The following is a 27,256-nucleotide window of genomic DNA, read 5'->3' as shown; positions in this document are numbered from 1 at the left end:
TTTCAATAGATGCAGAAAAAGCTTTTGATAAAATTCAACACCCACTTATGATGAAAAGAAATTAGACACAGACGGAATTTACCTCAACATCATAAAGGCCATATATGACAAACCCACAGCCAACATCATTTTCAGTGGGGAAAAACTGAAACCATTTCCTCTAAGATCAGGAAAAAGACAAGGTTGCCCACTCCCACCACTATTATTCAAGATAGTTTTGGAAGTTTTAGCCACAGCAATCAGAGAAGAAAAAGAAATAAAAGGAATCCAAGTCAGAAAAGAAGTAAAACTATCACTGTTTGCAGATGACATGATACTATACATAGAGAATCCTAAAGATGCTACCAGAAAACTACTAGAGCTAATCAATGAATTTGGTAAAGTAGCTGGTACAAAATTAATGCACAGAAATCTTTTGCATTCCTATATACTAACGACGAAAAATCTGAAAGAGAAATTAAGGAAACACGCCCACTTACCACTGCAACAAAAAGAATAAAATACCTAGGAATAAACCTACCTAAAGAGACAAAACACCTGTATGCAGAAAACTATAAGACAATGATGAAAGAAATTAAAGACGATACAAACAGATGGAGAGATATACCATGTTCTTGGATTGGAAGAATCAACATCATGAAAATGACTATACTAACCAAAGCAAGCTACGGATTCAATGCAATCCTTATCAAACTACCAATGGCATTTTTTACAGATCTAGAACAAAAAAATTCACAATTTGTATGGAAACACAAAAGACCCCGAATAGCCCAAGCAATCTTGAGAAAGAAAAATGGATCTGGAGGAATCAGGCTCCTGGACTTCAGACTATACTACAAAGCTACAGTAATCAAGACAGTATGATAATGGCACAGAAACAGAGATCAATGGAACAGGATAGAAAGCCCAGAGATAAACCCTTGTACATATGGTCACCTTACCTTTGAGAAAGGAGGCAAGAATATACAATGGAGAAAAGACAGCCTATTCAATAAGTGGTGCTGGGAAAACTGGACAGCTACATGTAAAAGAATGAAATTAGAGCACTCCCTAACACCATACACAAAAATAAACTCAAAATGGATTAAAGACCTAAATGTAAGACCAGACACTGTAAAACTCTTAGTAGAAAACAGGCAGAACACTCTATGACATATATCACAGCAACATCCTATTTGACCCACCTCCTAGAGAAAGGGAAATAGAAACAAATATGAACAAATGGGACCTAATGAAACTTAAAAGCTTTTGCACAGCAAAGGTAACCATAAACAAGACAAAAAGACAACCCTCAGAATGGGAGAAAATATTTGCAAATGAAGCAACTGACAAAGGATTAATCTCCAAAATATACAAGCAGCTCATGCAGCTCAATATCAAAAATACAAACAACCCATTCCAAAAATGGGCAGAAGACCTAAATAGACATTTCTCCAAAGAAGATATACAGATTGCCAACAAACACATGAAAGGATGCTCAACATCACTAATCATTAGAGAAATGCAAATCAGAACTACAATGAGGTATCACCTCACACTGGTCAAAATGGCCCTCATCAAAAAATCTACAAACAATAAATGCTGGAAGGGTGTGGATAAAAGGGAACCCTCCTGCACTGTTGGTGGGAATGTAAATTGATACAGCCACTATGGAGAACGGTTTGGAGGTTCCTTAAAAAACTAAAAATAGAACTACCATATGACCTAGCAATCCCACTATGGGCATATACCCTGAGAAAACCATAATTCAAAAAGAGACATGTACCACAATGTTCATTGCAGCACTATTTACAATAGTCAGGACATGGAAGCAACCTAAGTGTCCATTGACAGATGAATGGATAAAGAAGATGTGGCACATATATACAAGGAATATTATTCAGCCATAAAAAGAAACGAAATTGAACTATTTGTAGATGAGTGGACATAGAGTCTGTCATACAGAGTGAAGTAAGTGAGGAAGAGAAAAACAAATACCATATGCTAACACATATTTATGGAATCTAAAAAAAAAAAAGGGTTCTGATGAACCTAGGGACAGGACAGGAATAAAGACGCAGACGTAGAGAATGGACTTGTGGACACGGGAAGGGGGAAGGGTAAGCTGGGATGAAGTGAGAGAGTAGCATTGACATATATACACTACCAACTGTAAAATAGATAGCTAGTGGGAAGCAGCTGCATGGCACAGGGAGAGCAGCTCGGTGCTTTGTGACCATCTAGAGGAGTGGGATAGGGAGGGTGGCAGGGAGACGCAAGAGGGAGGGGATATAGGGATATATGTATACATATAGCTGATTCACTTTGTTATACAGCAGAAACTAACACAACGTTGTAAAGCAATTATACTCCAATAAAGATGTTAAAAAAAATAGCAAGAGAAAATCTTTAATAAATAGAATGTACTGAATTTTTTTAAATGTATTTTTTAGTCTTTCCTAAGGCCAGTCCTTGGTGAGGGTTAAAATATTTGATTTGGGGTTTAAAGCTGACTGGTCTGTCATCTGGGCCAAAAAGAGAGACCTTTGGACTTGCTTTGATAATCACGGACTTACGAACACTTCATAAAATGGGCACTTCTAGCACCACACCTTCTAGTCCAAGTGACTGTGCAACATATAAGAACCTAAAGGAGTCTGTAAACAGGATCTCCAAAATTATGTGAGTCCAGGCAAAACCTCACCTAGAGGATGGCCTCTTCCTCAAGAGGAAGATATATTTTATTTCTATTCCTTTGTGGCATTTTTTTTTAATGTTCAATTTGGAAAACAAAATTTTCAATGGGATGCAAGCCAGGAAAAGGAAAACAAAACTAAATAATACTTTTTCTTTTGACAGTTTGTTTGGCTATAAGAAAAAGTTTACTGCATAGGTAGCAACACTCAGTAAGAAGTGACTGCTATGAAAGCTTAAATTCAATTTATGTAGTTTAGAGTGAATTAAACTTCAGACAATTTAGACTGTCAGCGGATCTTTTAAAATCCCTGCAGCATTAGTGTAATAGGATCAGAGATGAAGACAAATCATTAACACAACAGGACAGTTTTGAGAAGTGTATGCTGTTCTTTCAGCTACTAAAATTTCACAAAATTTTTACTGCTTAGCAACTGACACTTTTACACTAATTCGCGATTGAGAGAAAAAGAATTTGTATTCAATTCTCAGTGCTCACATTCAATATCTTCAAAATGTACTTGCTTTTTCAACTTAAGTGTCCATTGATAGATGAACAGATAAAAGATGTGCGATATATATATATGTATATATATACACACACACAAAATGGAATATTACTCAGCAATAACAAAAATGAAATATTGCCATTTGTGACAATCAAAATGGATCTAGAGGGTATTACGCTAAATGAAATAAATCAGAAAGAAAGAAAGAGAAAGGCGAAGTATGATCTCGTTTATATATGGAATCTAAAAAGCAAAACAAACAAACAAACAAAACAAACACAGACTCAGAGAGAGAGAGAACAAATGGATGGTTGCCAGAGGGGACGGGAGTGGTGGGGAGAAATAGGTGGAGAGGATTATGAAATACAAACCTCCAGTTAGAAAACAAATAAGCCGCAGGATGTGATATACAGCATAAGGAATATGGTCAATAATATTGTAATAACTCTGTATGGAGACAGATGGTTAATATGTCTGTCATCATTTCATAATGTATGCAAATGTCAAATCACTGTTGTATACCTGAAACTAACATAAAATTGTATGTCAACTATACTTCAATTTTCAAAAATGTACTTGCTTTTCTTCTGTTACATTAAATGAATGAATCTTACTGCAGAAATGTCTTAGGCAAATTTTATAGCTCTTTTAATATATAATCTATTATTTCATAGGAAGATACACAAAACAACTTGACATCAGAAAGTCATATTAAAAAAATTGCTGCTGGGCTTGCCTGGTGGTGCAGTGGTTAAAAATTTGCCTGCCAATGCAGAGGACATGGGTTCGAACCCTGGTCCAGGAAGATCCCACATGCTGCGGAGCTACTGAGCCTGTGCTCTACAGCGCACGAGCCACAACTACTGAGCCCGCGAGCCACAACTACTGAAGCCCATGCACCTAGAGCCCGTGCTCCACAAGACAAGTCACTGCAATGAGAAGCCCACGCACCACAACAAAGAGTAACCCCCGCTCACCATAACTAGAGAAAGCCCACATGCAGCAACGAAGACCCAATGCAGCCATAAATAAATAAATAAATTTATTTTTAAAATTGCTGTTTATACAATCAAATCTCATTTCTTGTTAGATCAAGCACTGTAGCTTTTTGTTTTCCTATAAAACGAACAGCCTTATTCATTGAATGTGGCTTTCATACCTTTAGGCCTTCTTAAACTACAGCAAAGTTTTAATTATACTTTTAGTTTCCTTTGTGACCAATACTTACTAACCTGAAATGCAAGGAGCAGGCCAGGCCTGAGACTAATTTTGGCTTGAACTTCAACAGACAGTGAAGTTGGTATTATCCTCAGAAAGCAATCCTGCTTCATTTCTCCTCCCACCTCGCCCTCCCCAGTTAAGAGCTTTGAACCTCTGTTTCAGGAGTTCACAGTCAAGTAGCAGATTCTCTCTGGTCATAGCTTCCTCTTTTCAAACTTTGATGATTTCCTTTACTTCAATGCACCTCACTCGGGTTATTCAGCTCCTAATTTCTTTAAGATCTGTTGTCTGAATTCTCAGAAACCTTCTCTGTTCTAGATATTGGCCTGTAGGATGCGCACCTGTCTTCTCTGAGGCATCAGACAGAGTGGATGTGAAGCTCTGAGCCAGAATATGCTTAAAGCTTCCTGTACTTGGAATGGAAGATAACCTGTTGTTACCTAGAGAGCCATTTTGGAGGGAAACAAACAATACCCTGGTTAGAAGATACAACCTCTTCAGAATGGCCATTCCTGCTCTCAAATCTAAATGAAGGCTGTCCTTTCTTTTCTTTCATAGCATTGATCCCAAGTTGTAAATATCGAAGTGTGTGTGGTTATTTGAATGTCTGTTTTCCTTTCTGGACAGTAAGCTTTCCCCCATTACACAGTAAGCTGTGTGAGGGCAGGAACTGTTTATTTTGTTCAAAGGATGCACTCAGAGGTTAACCCAGCCTTTTACACAAGTACTTGTTGAATGGATGAATGAATGGCAGATTGAAAGGAAGAAATGTCTGTGGCTGGTCAATTCAAGCACAATGAGTACACCAGATAAAGTACCTTGCTCAGGGAAGAATGAAAACATGTTTTTCCATGTTCTGGGTCAACTGGAGAGATCTGTGTCTGAGGATGCATGCAGGGATGTGTTCATTGGTGGGATGAGGGCAGCAACTTCTGTGTATGTCTCTTTAGGTTGGATGCGTATCTATATGCATATAGGTACTGGAAGTGAAGAGACTGCTGTGAGACCAGATGCAGAGTGAAATGTGTATGGATGACAAAGGTCAAGAGGGTAAGTTCTAAACACTCACTCTACTCTGGATGTGCCACGCATTGTGCTAGGGCACTAGCAGTAACACGAACCCGCGTCCCCTGCATCGGCAGGCAGACTCTCAACCACTGCGCCACCAGGGAAGCCCCCTATATTACTTTGAAAGAACTTATTTTTGCCTGGGCCTAGCCCCAAATATCAAAAGACTAGTTGTGTATATAATCACAAAAAGAGAATTAAGGTACTAATTCAGATAATTTAGGCAATCTCCTTCCCTTCCCTTGATGAAAAGGAAAGAATTACTTTCAAAGAGATGACTTTTTTATTTTTTTCCGGTACGCGGGCCTGTCACTGTCGTGGCCTCTCCCGTTGCGGAGCACAGGCTCCAGACGCGCAGGCTCAGTGGCCATGGCTCACGGGCCCAGCCGCTCCGCGGCATGTGGGATCTTCCCGAACCGGGGCACGAACCCGCGTCCCCTACATCGGCAGGCGGCCTCTCAACCACTGGGCCACCAGGGAAGCCCCCAAAGAGATGATTTTTATTGCCTACTTATATTGATTAACTTTATTAGATAATTTCTCAAGGGTATATACCTAATATTGGCTGTAATCACAGTCTAGCTATTGAGGTGATATTAGTGAATTTTACCCAGACACAGAATTCATCTGGTTTTCTTCTGAAATAAGTTTCCAGTTTTTAAATTTTGAGATGTTTATAAATAGAATTGAAGCACATTTATTTGGGAGAAATGAATGCAAACCCGCCTGGAAGCAGGGAGCCAATGTGGGGACCTTGCAGAGGGGAGGAGGACCAGGAGGGGAACATTTCCAGTAAAAAATGGAAAGAAAAAGAACAAGCATCTTTGTGAGGAAAGAAGCTGTTCTTCGACAGGCATAAGGACTCAGCTTGTCCTACCAGATACTATCTATAGCTATGGGGTCCCTTGACCTGGCATCAGCTTATCCAGGGTACCACTGGGACCCTGTCCTGCAAAAACTGCTAGTGCCGGGCTTCCCTGGTGGCGCAGTGGTTGAGAGTCCACCTGCCGATGCAGGGGACACGGGTTCATGCCCCAGTCTGGGAAGATCCCACATGCCGCGGAGTGGCTGGGCCTGTGAGCCATGGCCGCTGAGCCTGCGCGTCCGGAGCCTGTGCTCCGCAACGGGAGAGGCCACAACAGTGAGAGGCCCACGTACCGCAAAAAAAAAAAAAAAAAAGTAATATATACTCAACTTATTATTATGCCCTCTGAACATTTTATGCACAACAACTAATCATATAATCATTAGAAATAAACTTGGGCAACATAACTGTACGTAATAATAGTAACTATTGTTTTTAATATGTGCCAGATATTTTGTTTGTATGGATTACTATATTACTTAAACTGCAAAGGAACCAACTTAGTAAAAACTCCTTTTTGCTAAGGCTTAGGCAACTTAATTTAACTTAGGCAACTTAACCTACTATGACCTTGAAGCCAGACTTTCTTTATCCCAAGGCCAATGATACTGAGGGGGAGAAAAAGAACACAAAGAGTCATATGGCTGGAGTTCCAGTTTGGGCTAAGAAATATAGAGGTTAGGGTTAGAGGTTTGGGGATCAGACAGACCTAGATTAAAATCTTTGCCATTTATCACTACTGTGATCTGTAATTTACTCAACCTCTCTGTGCTGTGTGGGGTTATTATTCGCAAGCAACAGAAACTGAGTATGGTCAATTTAAGCAGGAAAATAATTTATTGGAAAACAATCAGTCACACGAGGAGTCAACAGGACGGCTGGCAGCAGCAAACTCAGTCAAGGTCACACCTAACCAAGATGGTAAGGATGCCTCAACCAGCAGCCACTTACACTGTGGGACCCTACACACTACCATCCCCAGATGCTGTGTAGTCTTTTAAGAAAGACTCCACATTCCTCCTCCACATTCCTTAACCAAATATCAGTTTGCTCATCTGTAAACTGGGCCTACTAAGTGTAGTTCTCTCCTCATGGGTTTCTTGTGAGCATTAAATGATATATGCATAAATCATTCAGCACAGTGCCTCACTGACTAAGCACTGGGTAAATTTCAGCTGGCCTCACTAATTTTTGTGCCTTTGAGTAAGTCACATAGCTTTTCTGTGCCCACAAGCTCATTACTGAAGACAGATGATTCCAATTATATTGTATTAGTCAGTATAAGCTAACTGCCCAAACAATCGGTCCCTCAAATCTCAGTGGATTATTTCTCTTGCACTTCATTGTCCAGTGAAGGTCGCTGGGATTGGAATGAGGTCCCTACTCCATGCAGGCATTCGGAGACCCGGTCAGCTTCTATCTAGTGGTTCTGCCATACACCAGGGCCTTGCAACTTGTTGGCAGAAAAGGGAAGACAGAGAGCACAGAGGATCAGGGTCTTTTAGGGACCAGGCTTGGAAGTGGCACATATCACATCCTCCCATTTTCCACTGGCCAGAATACAGTCACACGGGCTTCACCTGACCACAAGAAGTCTGGGAAACACCATCCAGCTATGTGTTAAAGCAGAAATGCAAACAGCATTTGGTGAAACATGAGTCTCCATCACACCTACCTAACATCCTCGGGGGTTGCTAATAAGAACACACGCGAGTGCAATTGGAAAAGCTCTGTGGAAAGCAGCCAACAAGCTACAGATGACGCTGGTGTTGATGATTAAACCAGGGAGTCCCTGTGTTATTTTCTGAAGTGCTAAAAAATACAGCAATTCCGGGGGTGTGAGAAGAAACTAAAATATAATCAGAATGTCCATCTTCCTGTAGAAGAGATGCCTGGACTCGTAAGGCTTGATCTCTCCACCTGTATCTTCAAAAATGAGGAACACTAGGTAAGTAATCTCCTTTCTTTGTCCATTAGTCCAGTTCACAATGGGAGTGCAGTGGAAATATTTGTTTGGCGAAAAAAAAAACAGGGGAAGAATAAAAGGGTAGAAAGCCATGCCGTTGACGCGTGTTAACTGTTGGAGAAGAAGGCAGCCTGAGGCTGTCACTTGGTGGCCACCAGCCTCCACAGCAGTAATTTATCACCACATGAAGACACTGGGGAGTTAATCACAGTACTGACATGTGTAACAACTCCAAGCACTAGACTCAGCACAAAATTTATGCTTATAAAATGAAAATAATTAGGTGCATATTTGAAATGCACCACTAAAAAGGGAGGGCAGTCCTTAGGACCACAACCACAACCGTGGACCTCTTTTCATGCCCAAGGTCAGGTTAATGCCTTGCTTCTAATTTACTGAACCAACTGGGTGAGGGTGTAGAAGGCAGATGTATCCAAAGGCACTGTGTTATCTGTACCAGATAGATGCTTTTTTCACTGTTTTGAATATCCGTAATGGCCTGTCCAGAATGACAGAGAGCAAACACAGTTTGCACAGGCTTTGCTACGTGAATGTTAACGCTTTAGAAACGCTCTAAGATGTGGCCAACTTCGGCTTAGTAGGGGGTCCAGGCCAGATCTGATTCATCCTGCTGCCTTCCTTCCAGGAATTAGCCCCTTTGTTGCCCATTCCTTTGACCCAAGGAAGATTCAACCAAAGGGAACATGGTTGGTACCCTGCAAGCAGACTGTGCTTTTAAACGAGCTCCCCCCTTATGGTATTTACTTAAAAGAGTAGTCAAGTAATTAGCTAGCAGAGTGCAATCAAACTGATCAGTCAGGCCATTCTTACAATAGTGCAAACCTTCAGAGAGGATTTAATGACAGTTCTAAAGAACTGAACTAGGGGCTTCCAGTGCAGAGAAATAGGGACTGAGGCAGCAATGCAAGGGAGGATAGCAAACAGTGCTTAGAAAAAAAATCTTTTCATTAAAATATACAAACAGTGACAAGAATTGTCCACATAATCATGGCGATTCTTCATTTCCTTGTGCAATGTAGATTCCTGGCAGAGTGTGAGGGAAACTGAACTACACTGTCTCAGCTTTTCAAGTTAAGAAAATAAAATAATTATTTGTTTCCCAAATCTTCAACTTCTACTTCTGAAGGCTAAACTTAAGTTTTAAGAATCAAGCACCAAAAGAAGTTACAGGTAAACGTACATTTTTTTAATCTTGTATTCTGGATTCTTATTTTCATTTTCCTAAGCTACTGTGGAAATAAAATGTAAAGGACTAGTAAGAAACACAGCTCTATTGATAACAAGCCCAGTTTATCAACGACACGCTAACACCTGTGTGCCTCAATTTTAACAACAGTGTGCCTCAATTTTTACATTTAATATACTTTTCATCGTGAAAAGTTGACAAGTACTAATCCTAATTGTTCTCCATTTTAGGAACTTCAAGTGGAAAGAGAACTGGAAAAAAATTTTTATTAGCAGAAAGTGATTGATTATAAGTGGAACTTCCCACTTCGTCTTCATATTGTGACTGACAACCACCTGACAGGGTAATAGTGATACAATGTGGTCAGAGAAGACTGGGGGTTAGAAGGTGCAGTTTCCTTTTTCTAGTGTTGATTTGATTTCAGTGCTGACACAATCCTAGAGCTTACTACTCATGGGAAGCACAGACAACAGGAGTGGTTATAGTGATGATTAAGACTCCGAGAAACTGACAAATAGCCATCAATTATTTTATACTGGGTAACAAATGTGTTTTTCTTTCTGAATCCCTGATATTCATGAGGAAACAATACAAACAACAGAATGATGTATCAATATATCCACATGGTGCCTTACACAAAATGTGTAAATACAATTCTAATATGTCCTGTAATTAGTTGAAATCTGGAATGCCCTCTTTTGTTTCTCCTATTATTTGTTACTGTATCATTTGAGAATAACTGGAGAACTAAATTCTTAGGTTTGTTCATTCATGAAATAATATTTAAGGCATAAGTGCCTGCTCATCATAAGAAGAATCAAGTTATTTACCTACCCTGTGAGGAGATGCAATATGTTAAAATGCATGTATACAACCCCTGGAAAGAGGTTTTCTTAGGAACTGAAATTGCGAAGGCTCACACAATCTCACTTCATGGTTTAAAAAAAAAAAATGGTGAAGCAGTTATAATTATGCCATAAAGTTTTACAATCACTTTTTTTAGTTTTCAGTTCTTACTTCAGGAGGTAGAATAGAAAGAAGTGAATAACGCGTCGTCAAAAAGACTGTTCCCATCACAGAAGAAATTATAGTGTAATTCAACGTAAAAAGGTAGAGCAATTGGGCTTTTCCAAGAGTTGACCAGGGTTAGAGTTGATTCCTTTACTCGAAAAACTTTCAAATCCCAGTCTCACTCTGCATCAGCCTTTCCAAGGATTCGTGGTGAAGGTATCTAAACACGAACGTAACAGGGCCAAGACACGAAGCTCAGTCTAACCATTGTCACCAGGCGGAGAAGTTCTCCGGAGGAGGAGAAAGCCCTCCGCGGTTAGACAGGCAGCCCTTCCCCCTCACTACCCCTCCCCTGGGGGACCGCGCGCCACCTCTCCGCAGCCGCAGGGCTCTGCCACCTGCGCCGGGAGCGGTTGCTGTCCCGGCTCCTAATTTTTGCCTGGGACTGCCCTACCGAGAGCAGCCCACGGCCTGGGCGCTGCCAACTGACTTCTTTCATGGTGAGAAGATGGATTCTTCGTTGTTTCCCCGCCCATGCCTGGCGCCCACCCGCCCATCCACCCACCACAACCGTCGCGCGCACCCTACTGCTGACCCGGGGTCACGCGCGCACACACCCTATTTCTCCTCCCCGGGCCACGCGCGCACGCGCGCACACACACACCTCGGGCGTTCCAAAGTAGAGTCCTAAGCCGCTGACCTCCCTTCCCAGCACCCAGATGTTGCGACCCGCGTGAAGTAGGTGCGAGAAACAGCCCACTTGGAGCGGGAGGCAGTGAGGAAGAAGAGATGCCGGTTTCAGAGCTGGCCCCGCTGGATGCCGACTTCAGAGTACCTAAGAGGGTGCACCGAAGAGCACCGGGGCTTCCCCAGGGTTCCCGCGGACCACTGCTTCTCCGCACCACCTGCCTGAGGCGAGAGGACCAAGTCTCCAACACCCCCTCCCCTACCTCGTTGGAGGGCGGGAAAGCTGCAGGGAGCCGCCCCCCGAGGCGCGGTGGGATCCGCGCAGCCCGGAGCCCCTCCCTCCAGCCCGCGGAGCTTCCTCGCCGCGCAGAGGAGCTAGCACGCGCCCCGCCCCCTCCCGGTCTGGCCAATGGGCGCCCGGGCCGCGCACAGTGTGGCCCCGCCTCCGCCAGGGAAACTTGAAGCAGGAGAAAAGTTTGTACAGAGGCTGGAAGGGCAAGAGCGGAGCTCCAAACAGGCAGCGCGAGAGGAAGATGAACGGCCCCAGGTCAGAGCCTCAGGCCGAGTGGACCTCAAGCCGCCCCCAGGGCGCCAAAAGCGGCCTCAGCTGCAGCCGCCAGCCCCGGTAGCCGCCCGCGCTGCCTTGGGCTGGGAAGGAAGGCGGCCCGAGCCGGGGATCGAGGCTCCGTGCCACCTGCGCGCGCGGCAGTACACCTGAGCGCCGTCCGTCCGCGGACGAGACCCGCGGGCTTCGCAAAGCTTGGATCGTCTTTGAAGAAACGAAGGAAAGGAGAAAGAAAAAAAAATCCAAGATCAGGCTTCACTGACCCATTTCGCTGTCCTTCTGGTTCTCCAAGTTTTTGAAAGCTGACCGCTCTGACCCCTGTACCGGAAAATTGGCAGCCACCGAGAGCAGGCTCTGAGAAGGCAAAGGCTTGGTAAGCTCCACACTGAGCGGGGCAAGGCTGAGGGCAGGGTGAAGGCGTGTCCAGGATATCCGAGGCTTGACCCTGGGGGCTTACGTGGCTGCCACCTCCGCGGCTACCACAGGTGAGATAGGGTTGGAGGCACTGGGCAGAGAGCGGTGGGGGGGCGCCCCTTGAGCCGAGCCAGGGAGGGAAGAGCGCGCTCTCCAAATTATCTTCCGTAACCTGGTTTCAGTGAGACTTTTATTGACTCAGAATCTGTCGGGAAAACGAGCAAAACACTTTTCCCTTGAGATAAGTCTTGTTCATCTTGGCAGTGGATGAGTTGGCTTGGAGGAGGAGAGAATGGCAGTACTAACGTATAAATATTAATGCCAGTAGAGTGGTGCTGCTGGCAGGACGTATCCGGAGCCTGGAGATTTCGGTAGCCGCAGTTGGTAAGTGGCTACAATCCACAAAGTAGGATCGAGTTGCTCCCCTGGTCTCATCAGCATATTGTCTCTTGGGCGCGGGTCTGACACCTTTTTGCAAGTGGTAATTTCTGCTCAACGCGTCTTTGTCTCTCTCCTACCAACAGCAGACCCAGCCTCGCGCTCCAAGGCAGTGTACCGCCGGCCACCACCATGGCCACCCCTGGAAGCAATGCATCCGCCCTGGCCTCCGACCGACTGAACAGCCCAGTGACCATCCCGGCGGTTATGTTCATATTCGGGGTGGTGGGCAACCTGGTGGCCATCGTGGTGCTGTGCAAGTCGCGCAAAGAGCAAAAGGAGACGACTTTCTACACATTGGTATGCGGGCTGGCGGTCACCGACCTGCTGGGCACGTTGCTGGTGAGCCCGGTGACCATCGCCACGTACATGAAGGGCCAGTGGCCCGGGGGCACCGCGCTGTGCGAGTACAGCACCTTCATCCTGCTCTTCTTCGGCCTGTCGGGGCTCAGCATCATCTGTGCCATGAGTATCGAGCGCTACCTGGCCATCAACCACGCCTACTTCTACAGCCACTACGTGGACAAGCGGCTGGCGGGCCTCACGCTCTTCGCGGTCTACGCGTCCAACGTGCTCTTCTGCGCGCTGCCCAACATGGGCCTCGGCAGCTCGCGGCTGCAGTACCCGGACACCTGGTGCTTCATCGACTGGACCACCAATGTGACGGCGCACGCCGCCTTCTCCTACATGTACGCGGGCTTCAGTTCCTTCCTCATTCTCGCCACCGTGCTCTGCAACGTGCTCGTGTGCGGCGCGCTGCTCCGCATGCACCGTCAGTTCATGCGCCGCACCTCGCTGGGCACCGACCAGCACCACGCGACCGCCGCCGTGGTCCAGGCCGCCTGCCGGGGCTCCTCGGCCGCCGCCTCCCCCGCCCTGCCGCGCCTCAGCGACTTTCGCCGCCGCCGGAGCTTCCGCCGCATCGCGGGCGCCGAGATCCAGATGGTCATCTTACTCATCGCCACCTCCCTAGTGGTGCTGATCTGCTCCATCCCGCTTGTGGTGAGTGGCTGGGGCCAGGGCTCCACTCGGCCCTTTTCCTGCATCCACCTCCCTCCTCCATCTCCCGCTCCCTCCTCTTCCTCTCATTCCTCGGCCACCAACGCGTCTCCTCCAGGTCGGGGCTGGATCTGCACGGTCTGCTTCTCAGAGCAGCCCCGACCTCTTTTTAGGCCCCGTCGCTAAAGAGATGCAGCAGGTGCCTTTCCCCTACATCGCCGTTTCCTTCCCCGAAACCCGGGTTCTCTCTCTCTCTCTCTCTCTCTCTCTCTCTCTCAATCTCTCTCTCTCTCTCTCTCTCTCTCTCTCTCTCTCTCTCTCTCTCACACTCACTCTCTCGGGACAGCCCCTACCCCTTGATGCCTGACACTGGTCTTCAGCCTTCCGGGAACACCCGCCGCACTCTGTCAGATGCGGAGGGGAAACCGTTGTAGTGTGACTTAGCCCCGTCCTCTGCACTGTCTAGGGCAGAATCCGAAACATCAGGTGGTGATCTCTTTGATGTACACTCCTTACAATAGTGGGGTTTTTATTTATGTCGGTTTTTTTGGTAGCTTATGTAGAATTTTAGAGCTAGAAGGGACATTGGATGCATTTTGGTCTAGTCTAACTCCTTCACTTTACACAGGGAGTGACTTGCTTAAAATAATCCAGCAGAGCTAGTCTATCAAGCTGAACTCCCTGCTCTTTACCATGGTGAGAAGCACATCGCAGTGCACATGTGGCCCTACACAGGCATGGTCCAGACTCGGGTTCCGTCATTCTCTCTAGGGGCCAGGAAAGCAAGGTTTCTCAGGGGGCATATTAAGGGCAGGCTGATGTACATGGGGTATTGAATTCGAATCATCAGCTGTGAGAGGTACAGTGCCTTTCTAGAGAAATGGGGTTTTAGAGATGGCCATCTTATTTATTGCCAAGCCAAAGCCTTGCAGCTTGAAATGAACCTCAGACCCTTCTGACTCCAAACCCTGCTTCTCTTATATTACGTCATGTCTCCCTCCTAGAACGCTTGTAATGTTGGCCTTCGCAGCAGTGTGTGTATTTGAGTTTTGGTACACTTTATTTTCAGGACACCACCTTCTTTAAAATTGCCTTTGGATTAACTTTCAAAGTGTTTTAAAATGTCATAAGCAGGAAGGTTGAAAGCCTACCTAGTTCTCCTCTGTTTGCACTAGAAACCCATGGGCAGATGCACATACTACTGTATCTAGAGTTTCTCTTGAAAGCAACTAGTTCTGAGTTTTTCCATCTCTCAAAACACCTCATTCCTGGAAATTCTAAACTATCAACTCAAAAAAGTTTGGGTTTTTTTTTATGCTGACTGGGAGCAAAAGAAAATAAATGTAACAGGTTATTATTCCTTCTTTTCCCTTATTAATGCTTTTCAGGGGATCTTTAATATAAAAATATTATATCTCGTAAAATTGACTGTAAATGGAAGGAACTTCGAAGTGGCTGAGAGCCAGCATACAGTAGCTTCTTGCCAATTTGTATAAACAGAAGTAAATATAATTGGCCAGAAGGGCCTTTAAACCATTGCAGGACCCAGTATAATTTACAGAATTGATCGAGCCACATAAATATATTTTACTGTCTGTAATGGCAACTCAGAATAAAGTGAGATTTTGGAAGGAACAGCTCTGCTCCTGCTGGGGCTTCCTTCTGTGGCCTCTGCGTTGTTTTACAGAACAGTAAATGCCAAAGTGAGTTGTTGTTTGCAGAACATGCACTTGAAGGAACTGACAAATTAGAGCCAGAAGCTTAGCAACATGCACATACTCTTAAAATGTGTTTTGGTTGGAGATAAGCATGTGAAGCTGTTGATTACCGCACAGGCACAGATGAATTGTTTTCTTCAAGCCTCTTATGAGCTGAAATAGCAGATCTGACCCAACAGTGCAGGGCCATTTATCACAAAGCCTTTGACATTATTTGAGAAGTAAGAGGCAAGAAATTATAGGAGCTGTATTTGTGGTTTGCAAATTAACCACATTTTAACTAACAGGGACTATACTCTATATGAAGTCAGTATCAAGTAGTAGATATTAAGTCATTTTACCCTGAAAATTGACAATGGCTCAACTGAGAAGTAAGTAATCACATGGACATACCTTTGTAAGTAATAAGGAATCGTACAAGTAATGGCAGCTTCAGTTTTTAGCCTTTAGTTTTGGCCACTAAAATCTAATTTCAGAATCAATTTAATTGTAAATTAATGATAAGAATGGTGTCATTGTACTACTCACCCAGCCACAGTTTAGCAATTACTGAAAGAATTAAAAGGGAAACATCCACAGCTGTAGCCTTCCTTGGGTTATTTTTACAACTTTCTTGTTTTTCATGTTTCTCTTATTCATATTGTAATTTAAGTTGAAAGTTTCTGAACTTTGACATTTAAAATAGTCAGAGCTATCTTCAGTTCCAAGGAAACTAATGAAGCATCTCTTTTAACTTTATCAAATAAAGTTGGTCGCTAATCCTATCTGAGGCAAATCAAACCCTTTGAAACATTTAAAATGCTTTGGAAATAATAGAGCAAATACAGTTTATGTGCAGTTTAGCAAAGCGTGACTCACAACATATAAGGAAAACAAGCAGTCACCGCAAAGGACCCACATTTTTTATCTTTTGGACACCAGGGAAGGAAAAACTACAGTGGCTCTTAGAGAGCAGTTGGTATTGAATTTAGGATCAAAAGTAAATTTTAATTTGTTATCCAAAATATATATGTTGCATAAATAGAACTTGGAATGGAAATTTGAGAAAGGTTGGAAAATTAGTTGTGGATATATAAGGAACTGTGCTGAAGTTGCAAAATTTTCTAAAGCGAGTCATAAACAATGAACAGAAAAGATGTAAATACAATGGACAGGGAACATTACATGACAAGGTTTTGTGGGAAGGCGGCGGTTGTCATTTTGTCTAGTCTATTTATAACCAGGCTCTGGTTTTTAAAATACAAGAGAAGCAAAGAAATGAAAGAATCTATGCTTAAGATAATAAAAGGGATTGAATTCTTTAGAAATATGTGAGACAGCCTCCTAAGGTCCTGGTGTTAAATGCTGCAGCTGGATCAACGTCGGGTGCCTAATTTTGCAGTTACTAATGTTACGATAATGATTATAATCCAATCTTTTGCCTCAGGGCTAAACAGTTACACTGTAGGATTTGAAAAGGCATTTTCCCCCCATGCACAGGCAAGCCATGGCAGTATTTATTGCTTACTCGTTTCTTTTATTTTCTTTCTTCTTACTTTGAAGTAGCAAGCATTCATCTCTGTTAAGGGCAGAATGGCCAATTTGATTCATCTTCTGCCTGGGACAGGTGAAACTTAGGTCTTCAGGAAAATAGCTTCCTGTGAGTGTTTATTTGTTTCCTTACTATAAACTAGTTGTCTGCATAAAGACTTCATCAGCATCTGATCAGCAAAGGTTTATTAGAGCAGAGGAAAGCTGTGTAGATTTTTGTTTACTGTAGGCAGACTGAAATTGGAATCTTAAAACAACTGATGGGGTTTCAGATGCGTAAAAATCGCATCTAGAGGTACACGAGGAATACCATAAATCCAGGCACGATTACAGCAGAATCTGAAGGATCTGATTATTGTTTTCAAATATATTTGGCTAAATTAAAAAATAGCAATGCCCCAAAGCAGATTTTTAGCCATAACATAAAATTGCAGACCCAGCAGTAGTAAGTACCTTGAAGACTGCAAAGCAGCACGTAAAAGTAAGGTGTTTTCCCTGCATCTCATCTGAGTCTTAAAAAAAGCTCTAGGATTCCTCAACTGCAGATGAAGACTATATCATGCTACTTCCTGGGTGGCTGTGGGTGAGTCCTAGTCTAATGTTCCTTTCGCCATGCTGTGCTGACCTGTCAAGGCTTGGTTATGGAACATCTGCTAATAAGATATTTTTCCCCCAGAGCTGAAGTGATTCTTGCAGGCTCCTATTAGAATGTTGAAAGTTGGAGTTTAAAAAAACAAACACTGCAGAAATAAATTTTCAATGTACAGACCTGACCTATAGAGACGAGGCAATTCGCCTGCAGTTAAAATGGCCAGTTAGTGAGGCAGAGGGAAGGAGAACAGAGCTCTCACTCCACCACACAGCCAAGCACTCTCTCCACTCTCCTTTACTTAGAGATATTTTTTGTCACTAAATTAAAAAAAAAAAAAAGGTAAGCATTTCTAGTAACAGCTGTGTCAATTTTGGACTCTTCACAGGGCAGTTAGATAACTGAGCACACACAGAGCACTCCTTTTATGTGCTCAGAACAGAACAAGGAGCACACGCACACAAATCCAGTTACAGGTTCTTGTCATTTGTTGGAAAACATTTCTACCTCGACAGTCAACTACCAAATCAGTCTAATCAAAATTTCAACATTCTTTTTCAATTAGACATTCCCCACCAACAAGTTAATTCTTAAACAGAAAGTGTGTGTTTTTGATACCGTGTCATTAACTATATACCCCAAAGCTACCTCTAAGCTGTGGTTTAAAAATTATTGGTGTATTCCACAGTGGCCAAGCCTCCACATACTTGTACTAAGCCCTTTCATAATTTGCTCATAAATTCTTTATGGAGCAGGGCCAGGAATTGAACAGAACGTGGGCATTTATCTTTACAACATGTAGCCTCCCTTATAGCTTTCCTGTCATCACATCTAATTTTGAATTTATCATCTTTTCTCCAAGTTATGTTCCAATGCTCCTGAATCCTAATGTCTAGTCATCTTTGAGAAGTTTAGAATATTGTCGTGTATGCCAATTTTAACAAGAAGCCACAGGCGCAAATCTGCAGCTACTGAAAAGTAGACTAACTTTTAAAATTGCAGGAGACTGTATGTGTTGTTTGTATTCAGTGAATTCTTTTAAGGTGTTCCCCCGCCCGCCTCCGACTCAGAGGTTCAGTTTTCTCAGCAGCACACTCTTCCAAAACTGAAAACTGCCTGAACATGTTTATTTGTGTAACAAGAGCCCATTGGACAAGAATTGCAGAAAAGTGCTTTCCCCTCCCTACATGACACTGAAGTCCTGCTGTGGATGGTCCCATCTTAATCTGGGGTTTCCCCCCTTTCAGCAGAGCAAATCAAGTAGCCTTTAAAGTGAGGCAGAGATGGCTGTGTTTTTTTCAAACCTTATGAAGTACGTGGGCATTTTGTTCTTTTTTGCCTTCTTTTTCTCTGCTTAAAGTCAGTCTCCATTGAGAACATGCTGCAAAGGAAAACTCTTTCATCTTGATTTTTTTCCAATGATTTGACCAACTTTTGAGAATGTTTTTACCCGAATTTGGAATGTTGCTTTTCAAACTCATGTTTATGCTACCCCGTGAGGTCTCCTTTCCTGAGAAGACATTAAATGACCAGGTTCAGTAGCTTGTATTACTTGTAAGCACCGCCCCCCCCACCATGGAACTCTGAAATAAGGCTCTTTCATTCCCTTAACAGTAGTCAGAATTAATTACTGCTGAATATGAAGTGAGCCACAAAGATGATTCTTTCCTTGCCTCTCGTCACCTTTGATTATGTAAGTCCATTATTAATTTTTTTTTACAGCACTCTGACTTTTCTGAAAGGTCATGGGAATTTAAAAATTGAATGGTAACTCCTAATATTACATTCCCTTAAATAGCTACAAATTTCATTCCTTCTATATCCATTTCAGCTGTTCAAAATTCTTCCTCCTTTCAGTAGTAAGGAAGCGGTGGGAGAAACAACTAGCAACAAAACATTTCTATGTTAAAAATTTGAAAAAAATAATTTGAGAAATGCAAAGTTTAGAATTAACCAAGATTCTGTTCTGAAAGAGGGTCTTGGAGGTGGCTGGGCAAAATACTTCTTTTTCTTTAAATTAATTTATTTGTTTTTGGCTGTGTTGGGTCTTCGTTTCTGTGCGAGGGCTTTCTCTAGTTGCAGCAAGCGGGGGCCACTCTTCATCGCGGTGCGCGGGCTTCTCACTATCGCGGCCTCTCTTGTTGCGGAGCACAGGCTCCAGACGCGCAGGCTCAGTAGTTGTGGCTCACGGGCCTAGTTGCTCTGCGGCATGTGTGATCTTCCCAGACCAGGGCTCGAACCCGTGTGTTCCCTTGCATTGGCAGGCAGATTCTCAACCACTGCGGGAAGGGAAGCCTGCAAAACGCTTCTTAAGCGGCCTGTGGGACCAAAAACTCCCAAGTGGAGCAACACTGCCACCTAGAGGTTGGAAGTCTCAAATTCGCACAAATCCTGCCTTAGGTTTTTCACTAGAGGCTACTATACACCAGGGAGGGCCTGATACTAACAGATTTAAATCTATCCTTTCTTTTACCCTTAGGAACCTACTGTGTGAGAGTAAAATATAGATCTCATGCTTTTTACCAATAATTCCCTTGTCAGGAAATAATTCTTAAACAGAAGGCCAGCCGGCCTTAAAGCAGAAAAAGCAACATGGAAGTCATCTGGCGACCTGAGCCCCAGACCAAAATCGCCCACCAACAGGGTGGGGGATCTAAATAAGATTCTCAAAACGTCCAGGTTTCTGTAACACTTCATCTGAGAAAAGGTCCGTAGACCTGAGGGAATCTCGATGCCCAGGTGCAGCTGAGAACCTCAATAAAGAGTATGGTGGGAGGAAACCAAGATGCTTTATTTCACTGGTTTTTGAAAGGATAGAAAATCAGTCATCCTTTGTCTTGATAGTATTTAACCAAACATGGTTTCTAATAGTATTTTAAGAGTAGTCATCATATACTGCTGTTCATTCTAGTTCAGTTTTTATTTAGCTGTCTTCCAGAGATCAAGGTAATAATTTCATCTTAGAGCCATGTGACCGCGTTATTCTATGAGATTTGCAGGACTGCTATTGCTTATTCAAAACATTTAGCACCAGATGTGTTTTAAATTCAGAACTTCTTGGCTTTTAGAAGAGTAATTTAGTAATATACTAAATGTATAAATGTATAAAATGTAATATCCCCATCAGAACTGGAACAGGACCTCTGGAGCAAAACATAGGAATATTCACATTAAGTAGAATAAATAAAATTATAAATCACTTCATGGTCTAGTCAGTTCAGGTTTTACAACCAAAAACAAAACAAAACAAATGAATAACAAAACAATAACAACTTCTTGATAAAGGATTATAAGCCTGTGGTTGATTGAGGTCTAAACTCCAGTGTAGGAAGAAACAGAAATGCAGTTACACCTCACTGATCTATAGCATCATCTAGAAATAAGTTTCATATAAGTTGAGTTTTGCAGATTAATGAAACTTATTTACACATTTTAGACATTTTTATCCAATTTGTTATAAATCTCTAAAATATCCCTATTCTTTCTTAGTGACTCATACACCATGAACGTTAATTATTATACTGTATGGCAAAGTGGCAATGTCATCAACTCTTATTAAAGTTAGAGATATTTGTCCCTAATTAAATGGCTCCAGCTATGTTTTTATGAGTTCTTTCTTCTTTTCATGGTTTTTAATGCATCCTCCTTGGCTGTGAGACTCACTTCTTACTTCTCCCTAACCTTAAATAATTACTGAAGGCAATAATAATTATCAAATAATTACTAAAGACAGATGGCAGTTATCTTAAAACCACTATTTTTATATGAATTACAATAAGATTTTTATATAAAGGATCCTGGTGGAATTAAAAATAAGACCCAGACATCATCATCATCATCATCATCCTTTAAGAGAAAAATTCTGGGGGTTTTTTGAATTTATATATATATACACACACACATATATTTATTTATTGAGATATAATTGATATATATTTGTTTCAGGTACACAGAATAAGGATTCAATATTTTTATATATTACAAAATAATCACCACAATAAGTCTAATTAACATCTATCCCCACACATAATTACAAGATGTTTTTCCTATGATGAGAACTTCTAAGATCTGCTCTTCAGGAGTAAATGTGAAAGTGTACATTTAACAAGTACTTTTTTGAAGCAGACTCACAGATATAGAGAACAAACTAGTGGTTACTAGTGGGGAGGGGGTAGGGGGAGGGGCAACAAAGGGGTAGGGGATTAAGAGGTACAAGCTATTAGGTATTAAATAAGGTACAAGAATATATTGTACAACACAGGGAATACAGCCAATATTGTATAATAACTATAAATGGAGTATAACCTTTAAAAATTGTGAATCACTGTATTGTACACCTGTAATTTACATAACATTGTACATAAGCTATACTTCAATTTTTTAAAAAGAGTAAAAACTAACAAGTGCTTTTACCTCTAAGGAATAAAATGATAGTCTTCCTTCAGTTTACACAAATTCATACTCTTTTCATTGAGTCATCTGAAGTTCCCAGAAGTTGGCATATCATTTCATTCTTCCATGACTTGGCATTTTAAATAGAGTAATTCTATATGCAATGTCTGGGCTTCCCTGGTGGTGCAGTGGCTGAGAATCCTCCTGCCAATGCAGGGGACATGGGTTCGAGCCCTGGTCCAGGAAGATCCCACATGCCACAGAGCAACTAAGCCCATGCGCCACAACTACTGAGCCTGTGCTCTAGAGCCTGCGAGCCACAACTACTGAGCCCATGTGCCACAACTACTGAAGTGGGCGCACCTAGAGCCCGTGCTCCGCAACAAGAGAAGCCACCACAACGAGAAGCCTGCGCACCGCAGCGGAAGAGTAGCTCCTGCTTGCTGCAACTAGAGAAAGCCCGTGCGCAGCAACGGAGACCCAATGCAGCCAAAAATAAATAAAATAAAATGCTATGTCCTTCCTTCTAAATTCAGCAAACTCCCACTCATCCATCAAAACTCAGTCCAAGCTCCTCTCCCACAGGAAGCATCTTCTGATGCCCTCCCCTCCAGGTCTGGGTTAGCTGTGCCCCCTGTAAATGCCTCTCATCATTTATCCCCAGCAATAGTTGATCTACCTTCCTGTTTTGCACGCTGGAGGTTACTCTCTGCCTTCAAGTGTTGTTTGGTCTTTAATGCAACTTTTTGTGCCCAGAACCTATCACAACGCCTAACACACGATAAAGGCTTACTATTAAATGATTAAATGCATGAAAGAATATGAGTAAATAAGTGATTACGGTAAGAGCAAAAACGTTTAACTGTCAAAAATAAGACTCCACAACAGCAAAAAGGTTGTTAGGGTCTCCTTGTGTTTACTTCATTCATGCCATCCCGGCCTGTGCTGGGCTGGCAGTGTGCCCCTTCCCTTGAATAGCTCAAACTGCACTAGAATGAGTTGTCATCCCTGTTGGGCTGTCCAGAGTGCTCTTGGCTGTTTACTGGCTCAAATGCTCCAGAGACACAAAGGAGGGATGGATTCCCTGAGTGGCAGTTGTTGAGCAAAACTATAGTTCCCAGGCAGCAGGGAGCCAGTGAAGGCTTAGCAGCCAAGTAGCATAATCAGATCTGCATTTTAAAAATAACCTCCTGGTGGTAGTTTGGAGGATGGATTGGAAAGAACAGAAATCGGAGGTGGGAAATCTAGTTTGGTGGTTGATACAGTTACCCAGGTGAGGAATGCAGTTAGAGGGAAAAAAGGGGAAAGGTTTTCTTTTTGTCTTCTTTTCATTTATTGTATTTATTTATTTATTGACATATAGTTAGCTTATAGAAAAGATTTTTGAAGGAAGAGTTGATAACACTAGATGATTATTATAACCGGGGAACAGATTCATATAGAGAAAATAAAAACTATTCTCTGGTCATTCTAGATGATACTAGATTCAGATATTGGTTTAAAAGTTTCCAGGCTATTCTTTCTAGATCCTAAAATAAATTTCTGGGCTTTTCTGTGATTAGATGATTGACTTCCAAAATAAGTTTCATTTAAATATATACAAAGCCAACTGGCATAAAGGAAATGAGTGCCTATTGGGGAAAAAAAGATACTTCATTAGAATTACAAAAACTTGAAAGCACTCACAGAAATGAAGTTAATAAAATTCTTCTCCAGGGAACTTCATGCATATGTTACCTGTACACACATTACATTCTTTTATACCCTCTTTGATCTTGGGAAGATATTCATAAGGTAGTTACAAATATATTAAAGTTACACTGACTTGAAACATAAATGTTAATCGGTGGTTCTTCTGAAGCTAATTGTGTATGCTGCTCTTTTCCTGGCACTTATTAACAGAAAAGAGGGCAGCTACCTAATGTTACTAAGTTAGACGTTGCATAAAAATGTTTCTCCCAGTTGCTTAATGATAACCACTAAAATGTGGGCATCTCATTTACACAGGTGCGGGTGTTCGTCAACCAGTTATATCAGCCAAATTTGGAGCGAGTGATCAGCAAAAACCCAGATTTGCAGGCCATCCGAATTGCTGCTGTGAACCCCATCCTGGATCCCTGGATATACATCCTCCTGCGGAAGACAGTGCTCAGTAAAGCGATAGAGAAGATCAAATGCCTCTTCTGCCGCATCGGGGGTTCGCGCAGAGAGCGTTCGCGGCAGCACTGCTCAGACAGTAGAAGGACATCCTCTGCCATGTCCAGCCACTCTCGCTCCTTTTTCTCCCGGGAGCTGAAGGAGGTCAGCAGCACGTCTCAGACCCTCCTTTACATGCCAGACCTCAGTGAAAATAGCCTTGGAGGCAGGAATTTGCTTCCGGGTGTGCCTGGCATGGGCCTGACCCAAACAGACAGCACATCACTTAGGACTCTGCGAATATCAGAAACCTCAGACTCCTCACAGGGGCAGGACTCAGAGAGTGTCTTACTGGTGGACGAGGTTGGTGGGAGTGGCAGGGCTGGACCTGCCCCAAAGGGGAGCTCCCTGCAAGTCACATTTCCCAGTGAAACACTGAACTTATCAGAAAAATGTATATAGTAGTGAAGGAAAGAAATACAGCACTATTTCTGGAAGCTTCTAAGATCCTGTGCAATAGACACATAAATGAACTGTTTAGCCGTGCTCAGAAGGGCCCTCTTCATTCTACAATGCACATTAGAGAATATTCTGGCTTTTGGGCACTTTTCAAACAATCAAGTTGATTCCTATGGGTCCCGAGGTCTGAAGCACATTGGTTGCCATCTCGCTATGATACAGGATTTCGGTTACAACTTGATGGCTGGGAAGATGTACCCTCAGTTTTTCTACTTGATAGGAGGATGGCATAAGTTTGCTATTTTCATAACATCAAGAGCTTTATATCTGGCACACAGCAGAAGGCCAGGTACAGAAGGGCTCTATTCCAATAAACTAGGAGGACTATCTTATGGATGATTTACGTGTCTCACTAAAGCATGAAATGTGAATTTTATTGTTGTAAATATGATTTAAGGTATTTAAAGTATCGTCTTCTCTGTGAGAAGGTTTATTGTTAATACAAGGTATAATAAAATTATGGTAACCCCTCTCCCCTAGTATAACCAGCTGAAGTTGCAGATGTTAGACATTTTTCATAACCAAGTTCAGGCTATGGTGTTGAAAATTCACAGTGAGAGTCGTATCTATAAAAAAGATAAATTTTTAAAAGAAAGAGTTTAGCACTATTAAAGGAATAAAGCAAAATACTATTGAAGACACGAAAATTACAGGCCAAAATATTAAAGTTCTTTCTAAGCTATGTGTAATACATAGTAAAAAACGTTTAGTGATGCTGCATGCATTTATCCAGAAAACTGTGATTTCAGGAGAAACTAATTATGCTGATAAATATTTTGTACTTCTGTCTTCTCTAGCTGGTACTTTTTAAAATGTAACATAAATTTTAAAAAGTGTTTAATAAGTAACCCATAATTGAAGTGTATAATATAAAAATAAAAAGTCTAAGCAGCTTGTTTTCCCCCCAGAATTGTGCATAGTTTTACTTTCCTAAGGAATGATCTAGAATATTCTTTAAAATTTAAGAGAAAGGCAGATTGCACTATGAAGGGCTTTACTTGGAGGCGTGGAAGGATTGGTTAAATTAGCCTTTCACAGATGTCACAACAGAAGGGGTACAGAAATTGGGCATGTAAGGGTCATCTTTCAAAAGTCTTAACGCCCAGTAATGCTGTACACATATTTGAAGGACTTTCTCAAAGAAATATTAAGCATGTTTTGTTGCTTAAAGTGTTTTTGTGAATTGCTTGGTTGTAATTAAATTGAGCCTGATAGTGATGTGGTTTTAAGCAGTTGTACCAACTGAAATTATTTTGGAGATTATAATAAATAAATACACTCAGTCTGAGTTCCATATCATCAGTTTTGGAAAACTTGTGTGATTTTTGTGTGTTTGTTTCAGGTCGTCTTTCATCTTTTTTAATTGAAATATTTAAAATTTTTTATTTTAAAATAATGTCGAAGGTAAAGTTACAAGAATAGCACAGAGCCTTGGATCCACTTAATGAAGACGGGCATTTAGAAACCAAGATCTGGGTCCGAAGTGTACTCAAAATTACCAGTCTGTATGGATAGTAGGGGAGACAGTATTATGCTTAACTTGCTACATGTGAAGTATCCAAATATTTAATATTAAAAAATTAGCATAAACTTGTGACCCTTCCTACTTGTTAATTCTCTAGATCAGTGCTTTTCAAACTTTAGCATGCATCACAGTCATCTGCAAGTCTTGTGAAAACATGAAGTTTCTGATTCAGTAGGTCTGGGGTATATCCTAGGTGATGCTGATGCTGCCAGTATTAGAACACACTTGAGTAGCAACAATCCCCAGGAGTGAGGTTATGATTTTTTTTTTGCGATTTTTTTAGAGAGATTTTTGGATGAGATCAGAAAAGCTAGACTGTCATCTTCACAGTCCTGATGGCTTAGTGATTTCCGGCTGAGGGAAAAGGAGATCTGGCTCTTTCTATTTTACCGTGCTAACCAATGAATAGGAAACAATGTTTTCAGAGAATATTTTACTTGTGAGAGAAGCTTTTGTTTTTCTTCCATGTATATGGACAATGAGACAACATCTAAATTTACGTATAAATGAATATTTATATTCATCACCCGTGTTCATGGAGGAAAAACAAAGCCTCATTCAGAAGTCAGCATTACTAATAGTCGAGGCATAATCTCACTCATCCTTTACTTCAGGTTCACCACCCGGAATGCTGATGCTGATTCTGGCTTATTCTTTTTTTTAATTGGAATAAAACACATATAATAAAATTTGCCTTGTAAAGTATTGTAGCATATTCATAGAGTGCAACCATTACTCCTAATTCCAGAACATATTCATCATCCCAAAAAGAAACCACATACCCATTTGCAGTCACTCCCAATTCACCTTTCCCCCTAGGCCCTGGCAACCACTGTATCTCTATGGATTTGCCTATTCTGGACATAAATGTAATCATACAATATGTGGCCTTTACTGTCTGCATAATATTTTCAAAGTTCATCCATGTTGCAGCATGAATCAGTACTTCATTCCTGATTTATGGCTGAATAATATTTCATTGTGTGAATATACCACATTTTGTTTATCCATGCATCAGCTGATGAGCATTTGGGTTGATCCCATTATTTGGCTGTTACTAATACCGCTGACAGCCACAGTTGTGTACAAGTATTTGTGGGAACATATCGTTTTCAATTCTCTATATACCTGGGAGTGAAACTGCTGGGTCATTTATTAAGTATATATTTAACTTTTTGAGGAACTGCCAAATGTTTTCCCAAGTGACTGCACCATTTTACATTC

At 42.0% G+C, this 27,256-nt stretch overlaps 1 protein-coding gene across 1 annotated transcript; it reads left to right on the top strand.

The window, feature by feature from the left end:
• Nucleotides 1-12,756: 12,756 nt before the first annotated feature.
• On the top strand, nt 12,757-25,840 carry PTGER4 (prostaglandin E receptor 4; the record flags this gene model as incomplete). The annotated part of the gene is made up of 2 exons (XM_082837288.1): nt 12,757-13,626; nt 23,860-25,840. 2 exons carry the CDS (start codon nt 12,757-12,759, stop codon nt 24,448-24,450), a joined length of 1,461 nt encoding a protein of 486 aa, XP_082693414.1. The 3' UTR covers nt 24,451-25,840.
• Between the last annotated feature and the right edge of the window lie 1,416 nt (nt 25,841-27,256).

This window comes from Leucopleurus acutus (assembly GCF_964270905.1).
Source record: "Leucopleurus acutus genome assembly, chromosome: 3".
Classification (NCBI taxonomy): Eukaryota; Metazoa; Chordata; class Mammalia; order Artiodactyla; family Delphinidae; genus Leucopleurus; species Leucopleurus acutus.
This window is presented reverse-complemented; position numbering and strand designations above follow the sequence as displayed.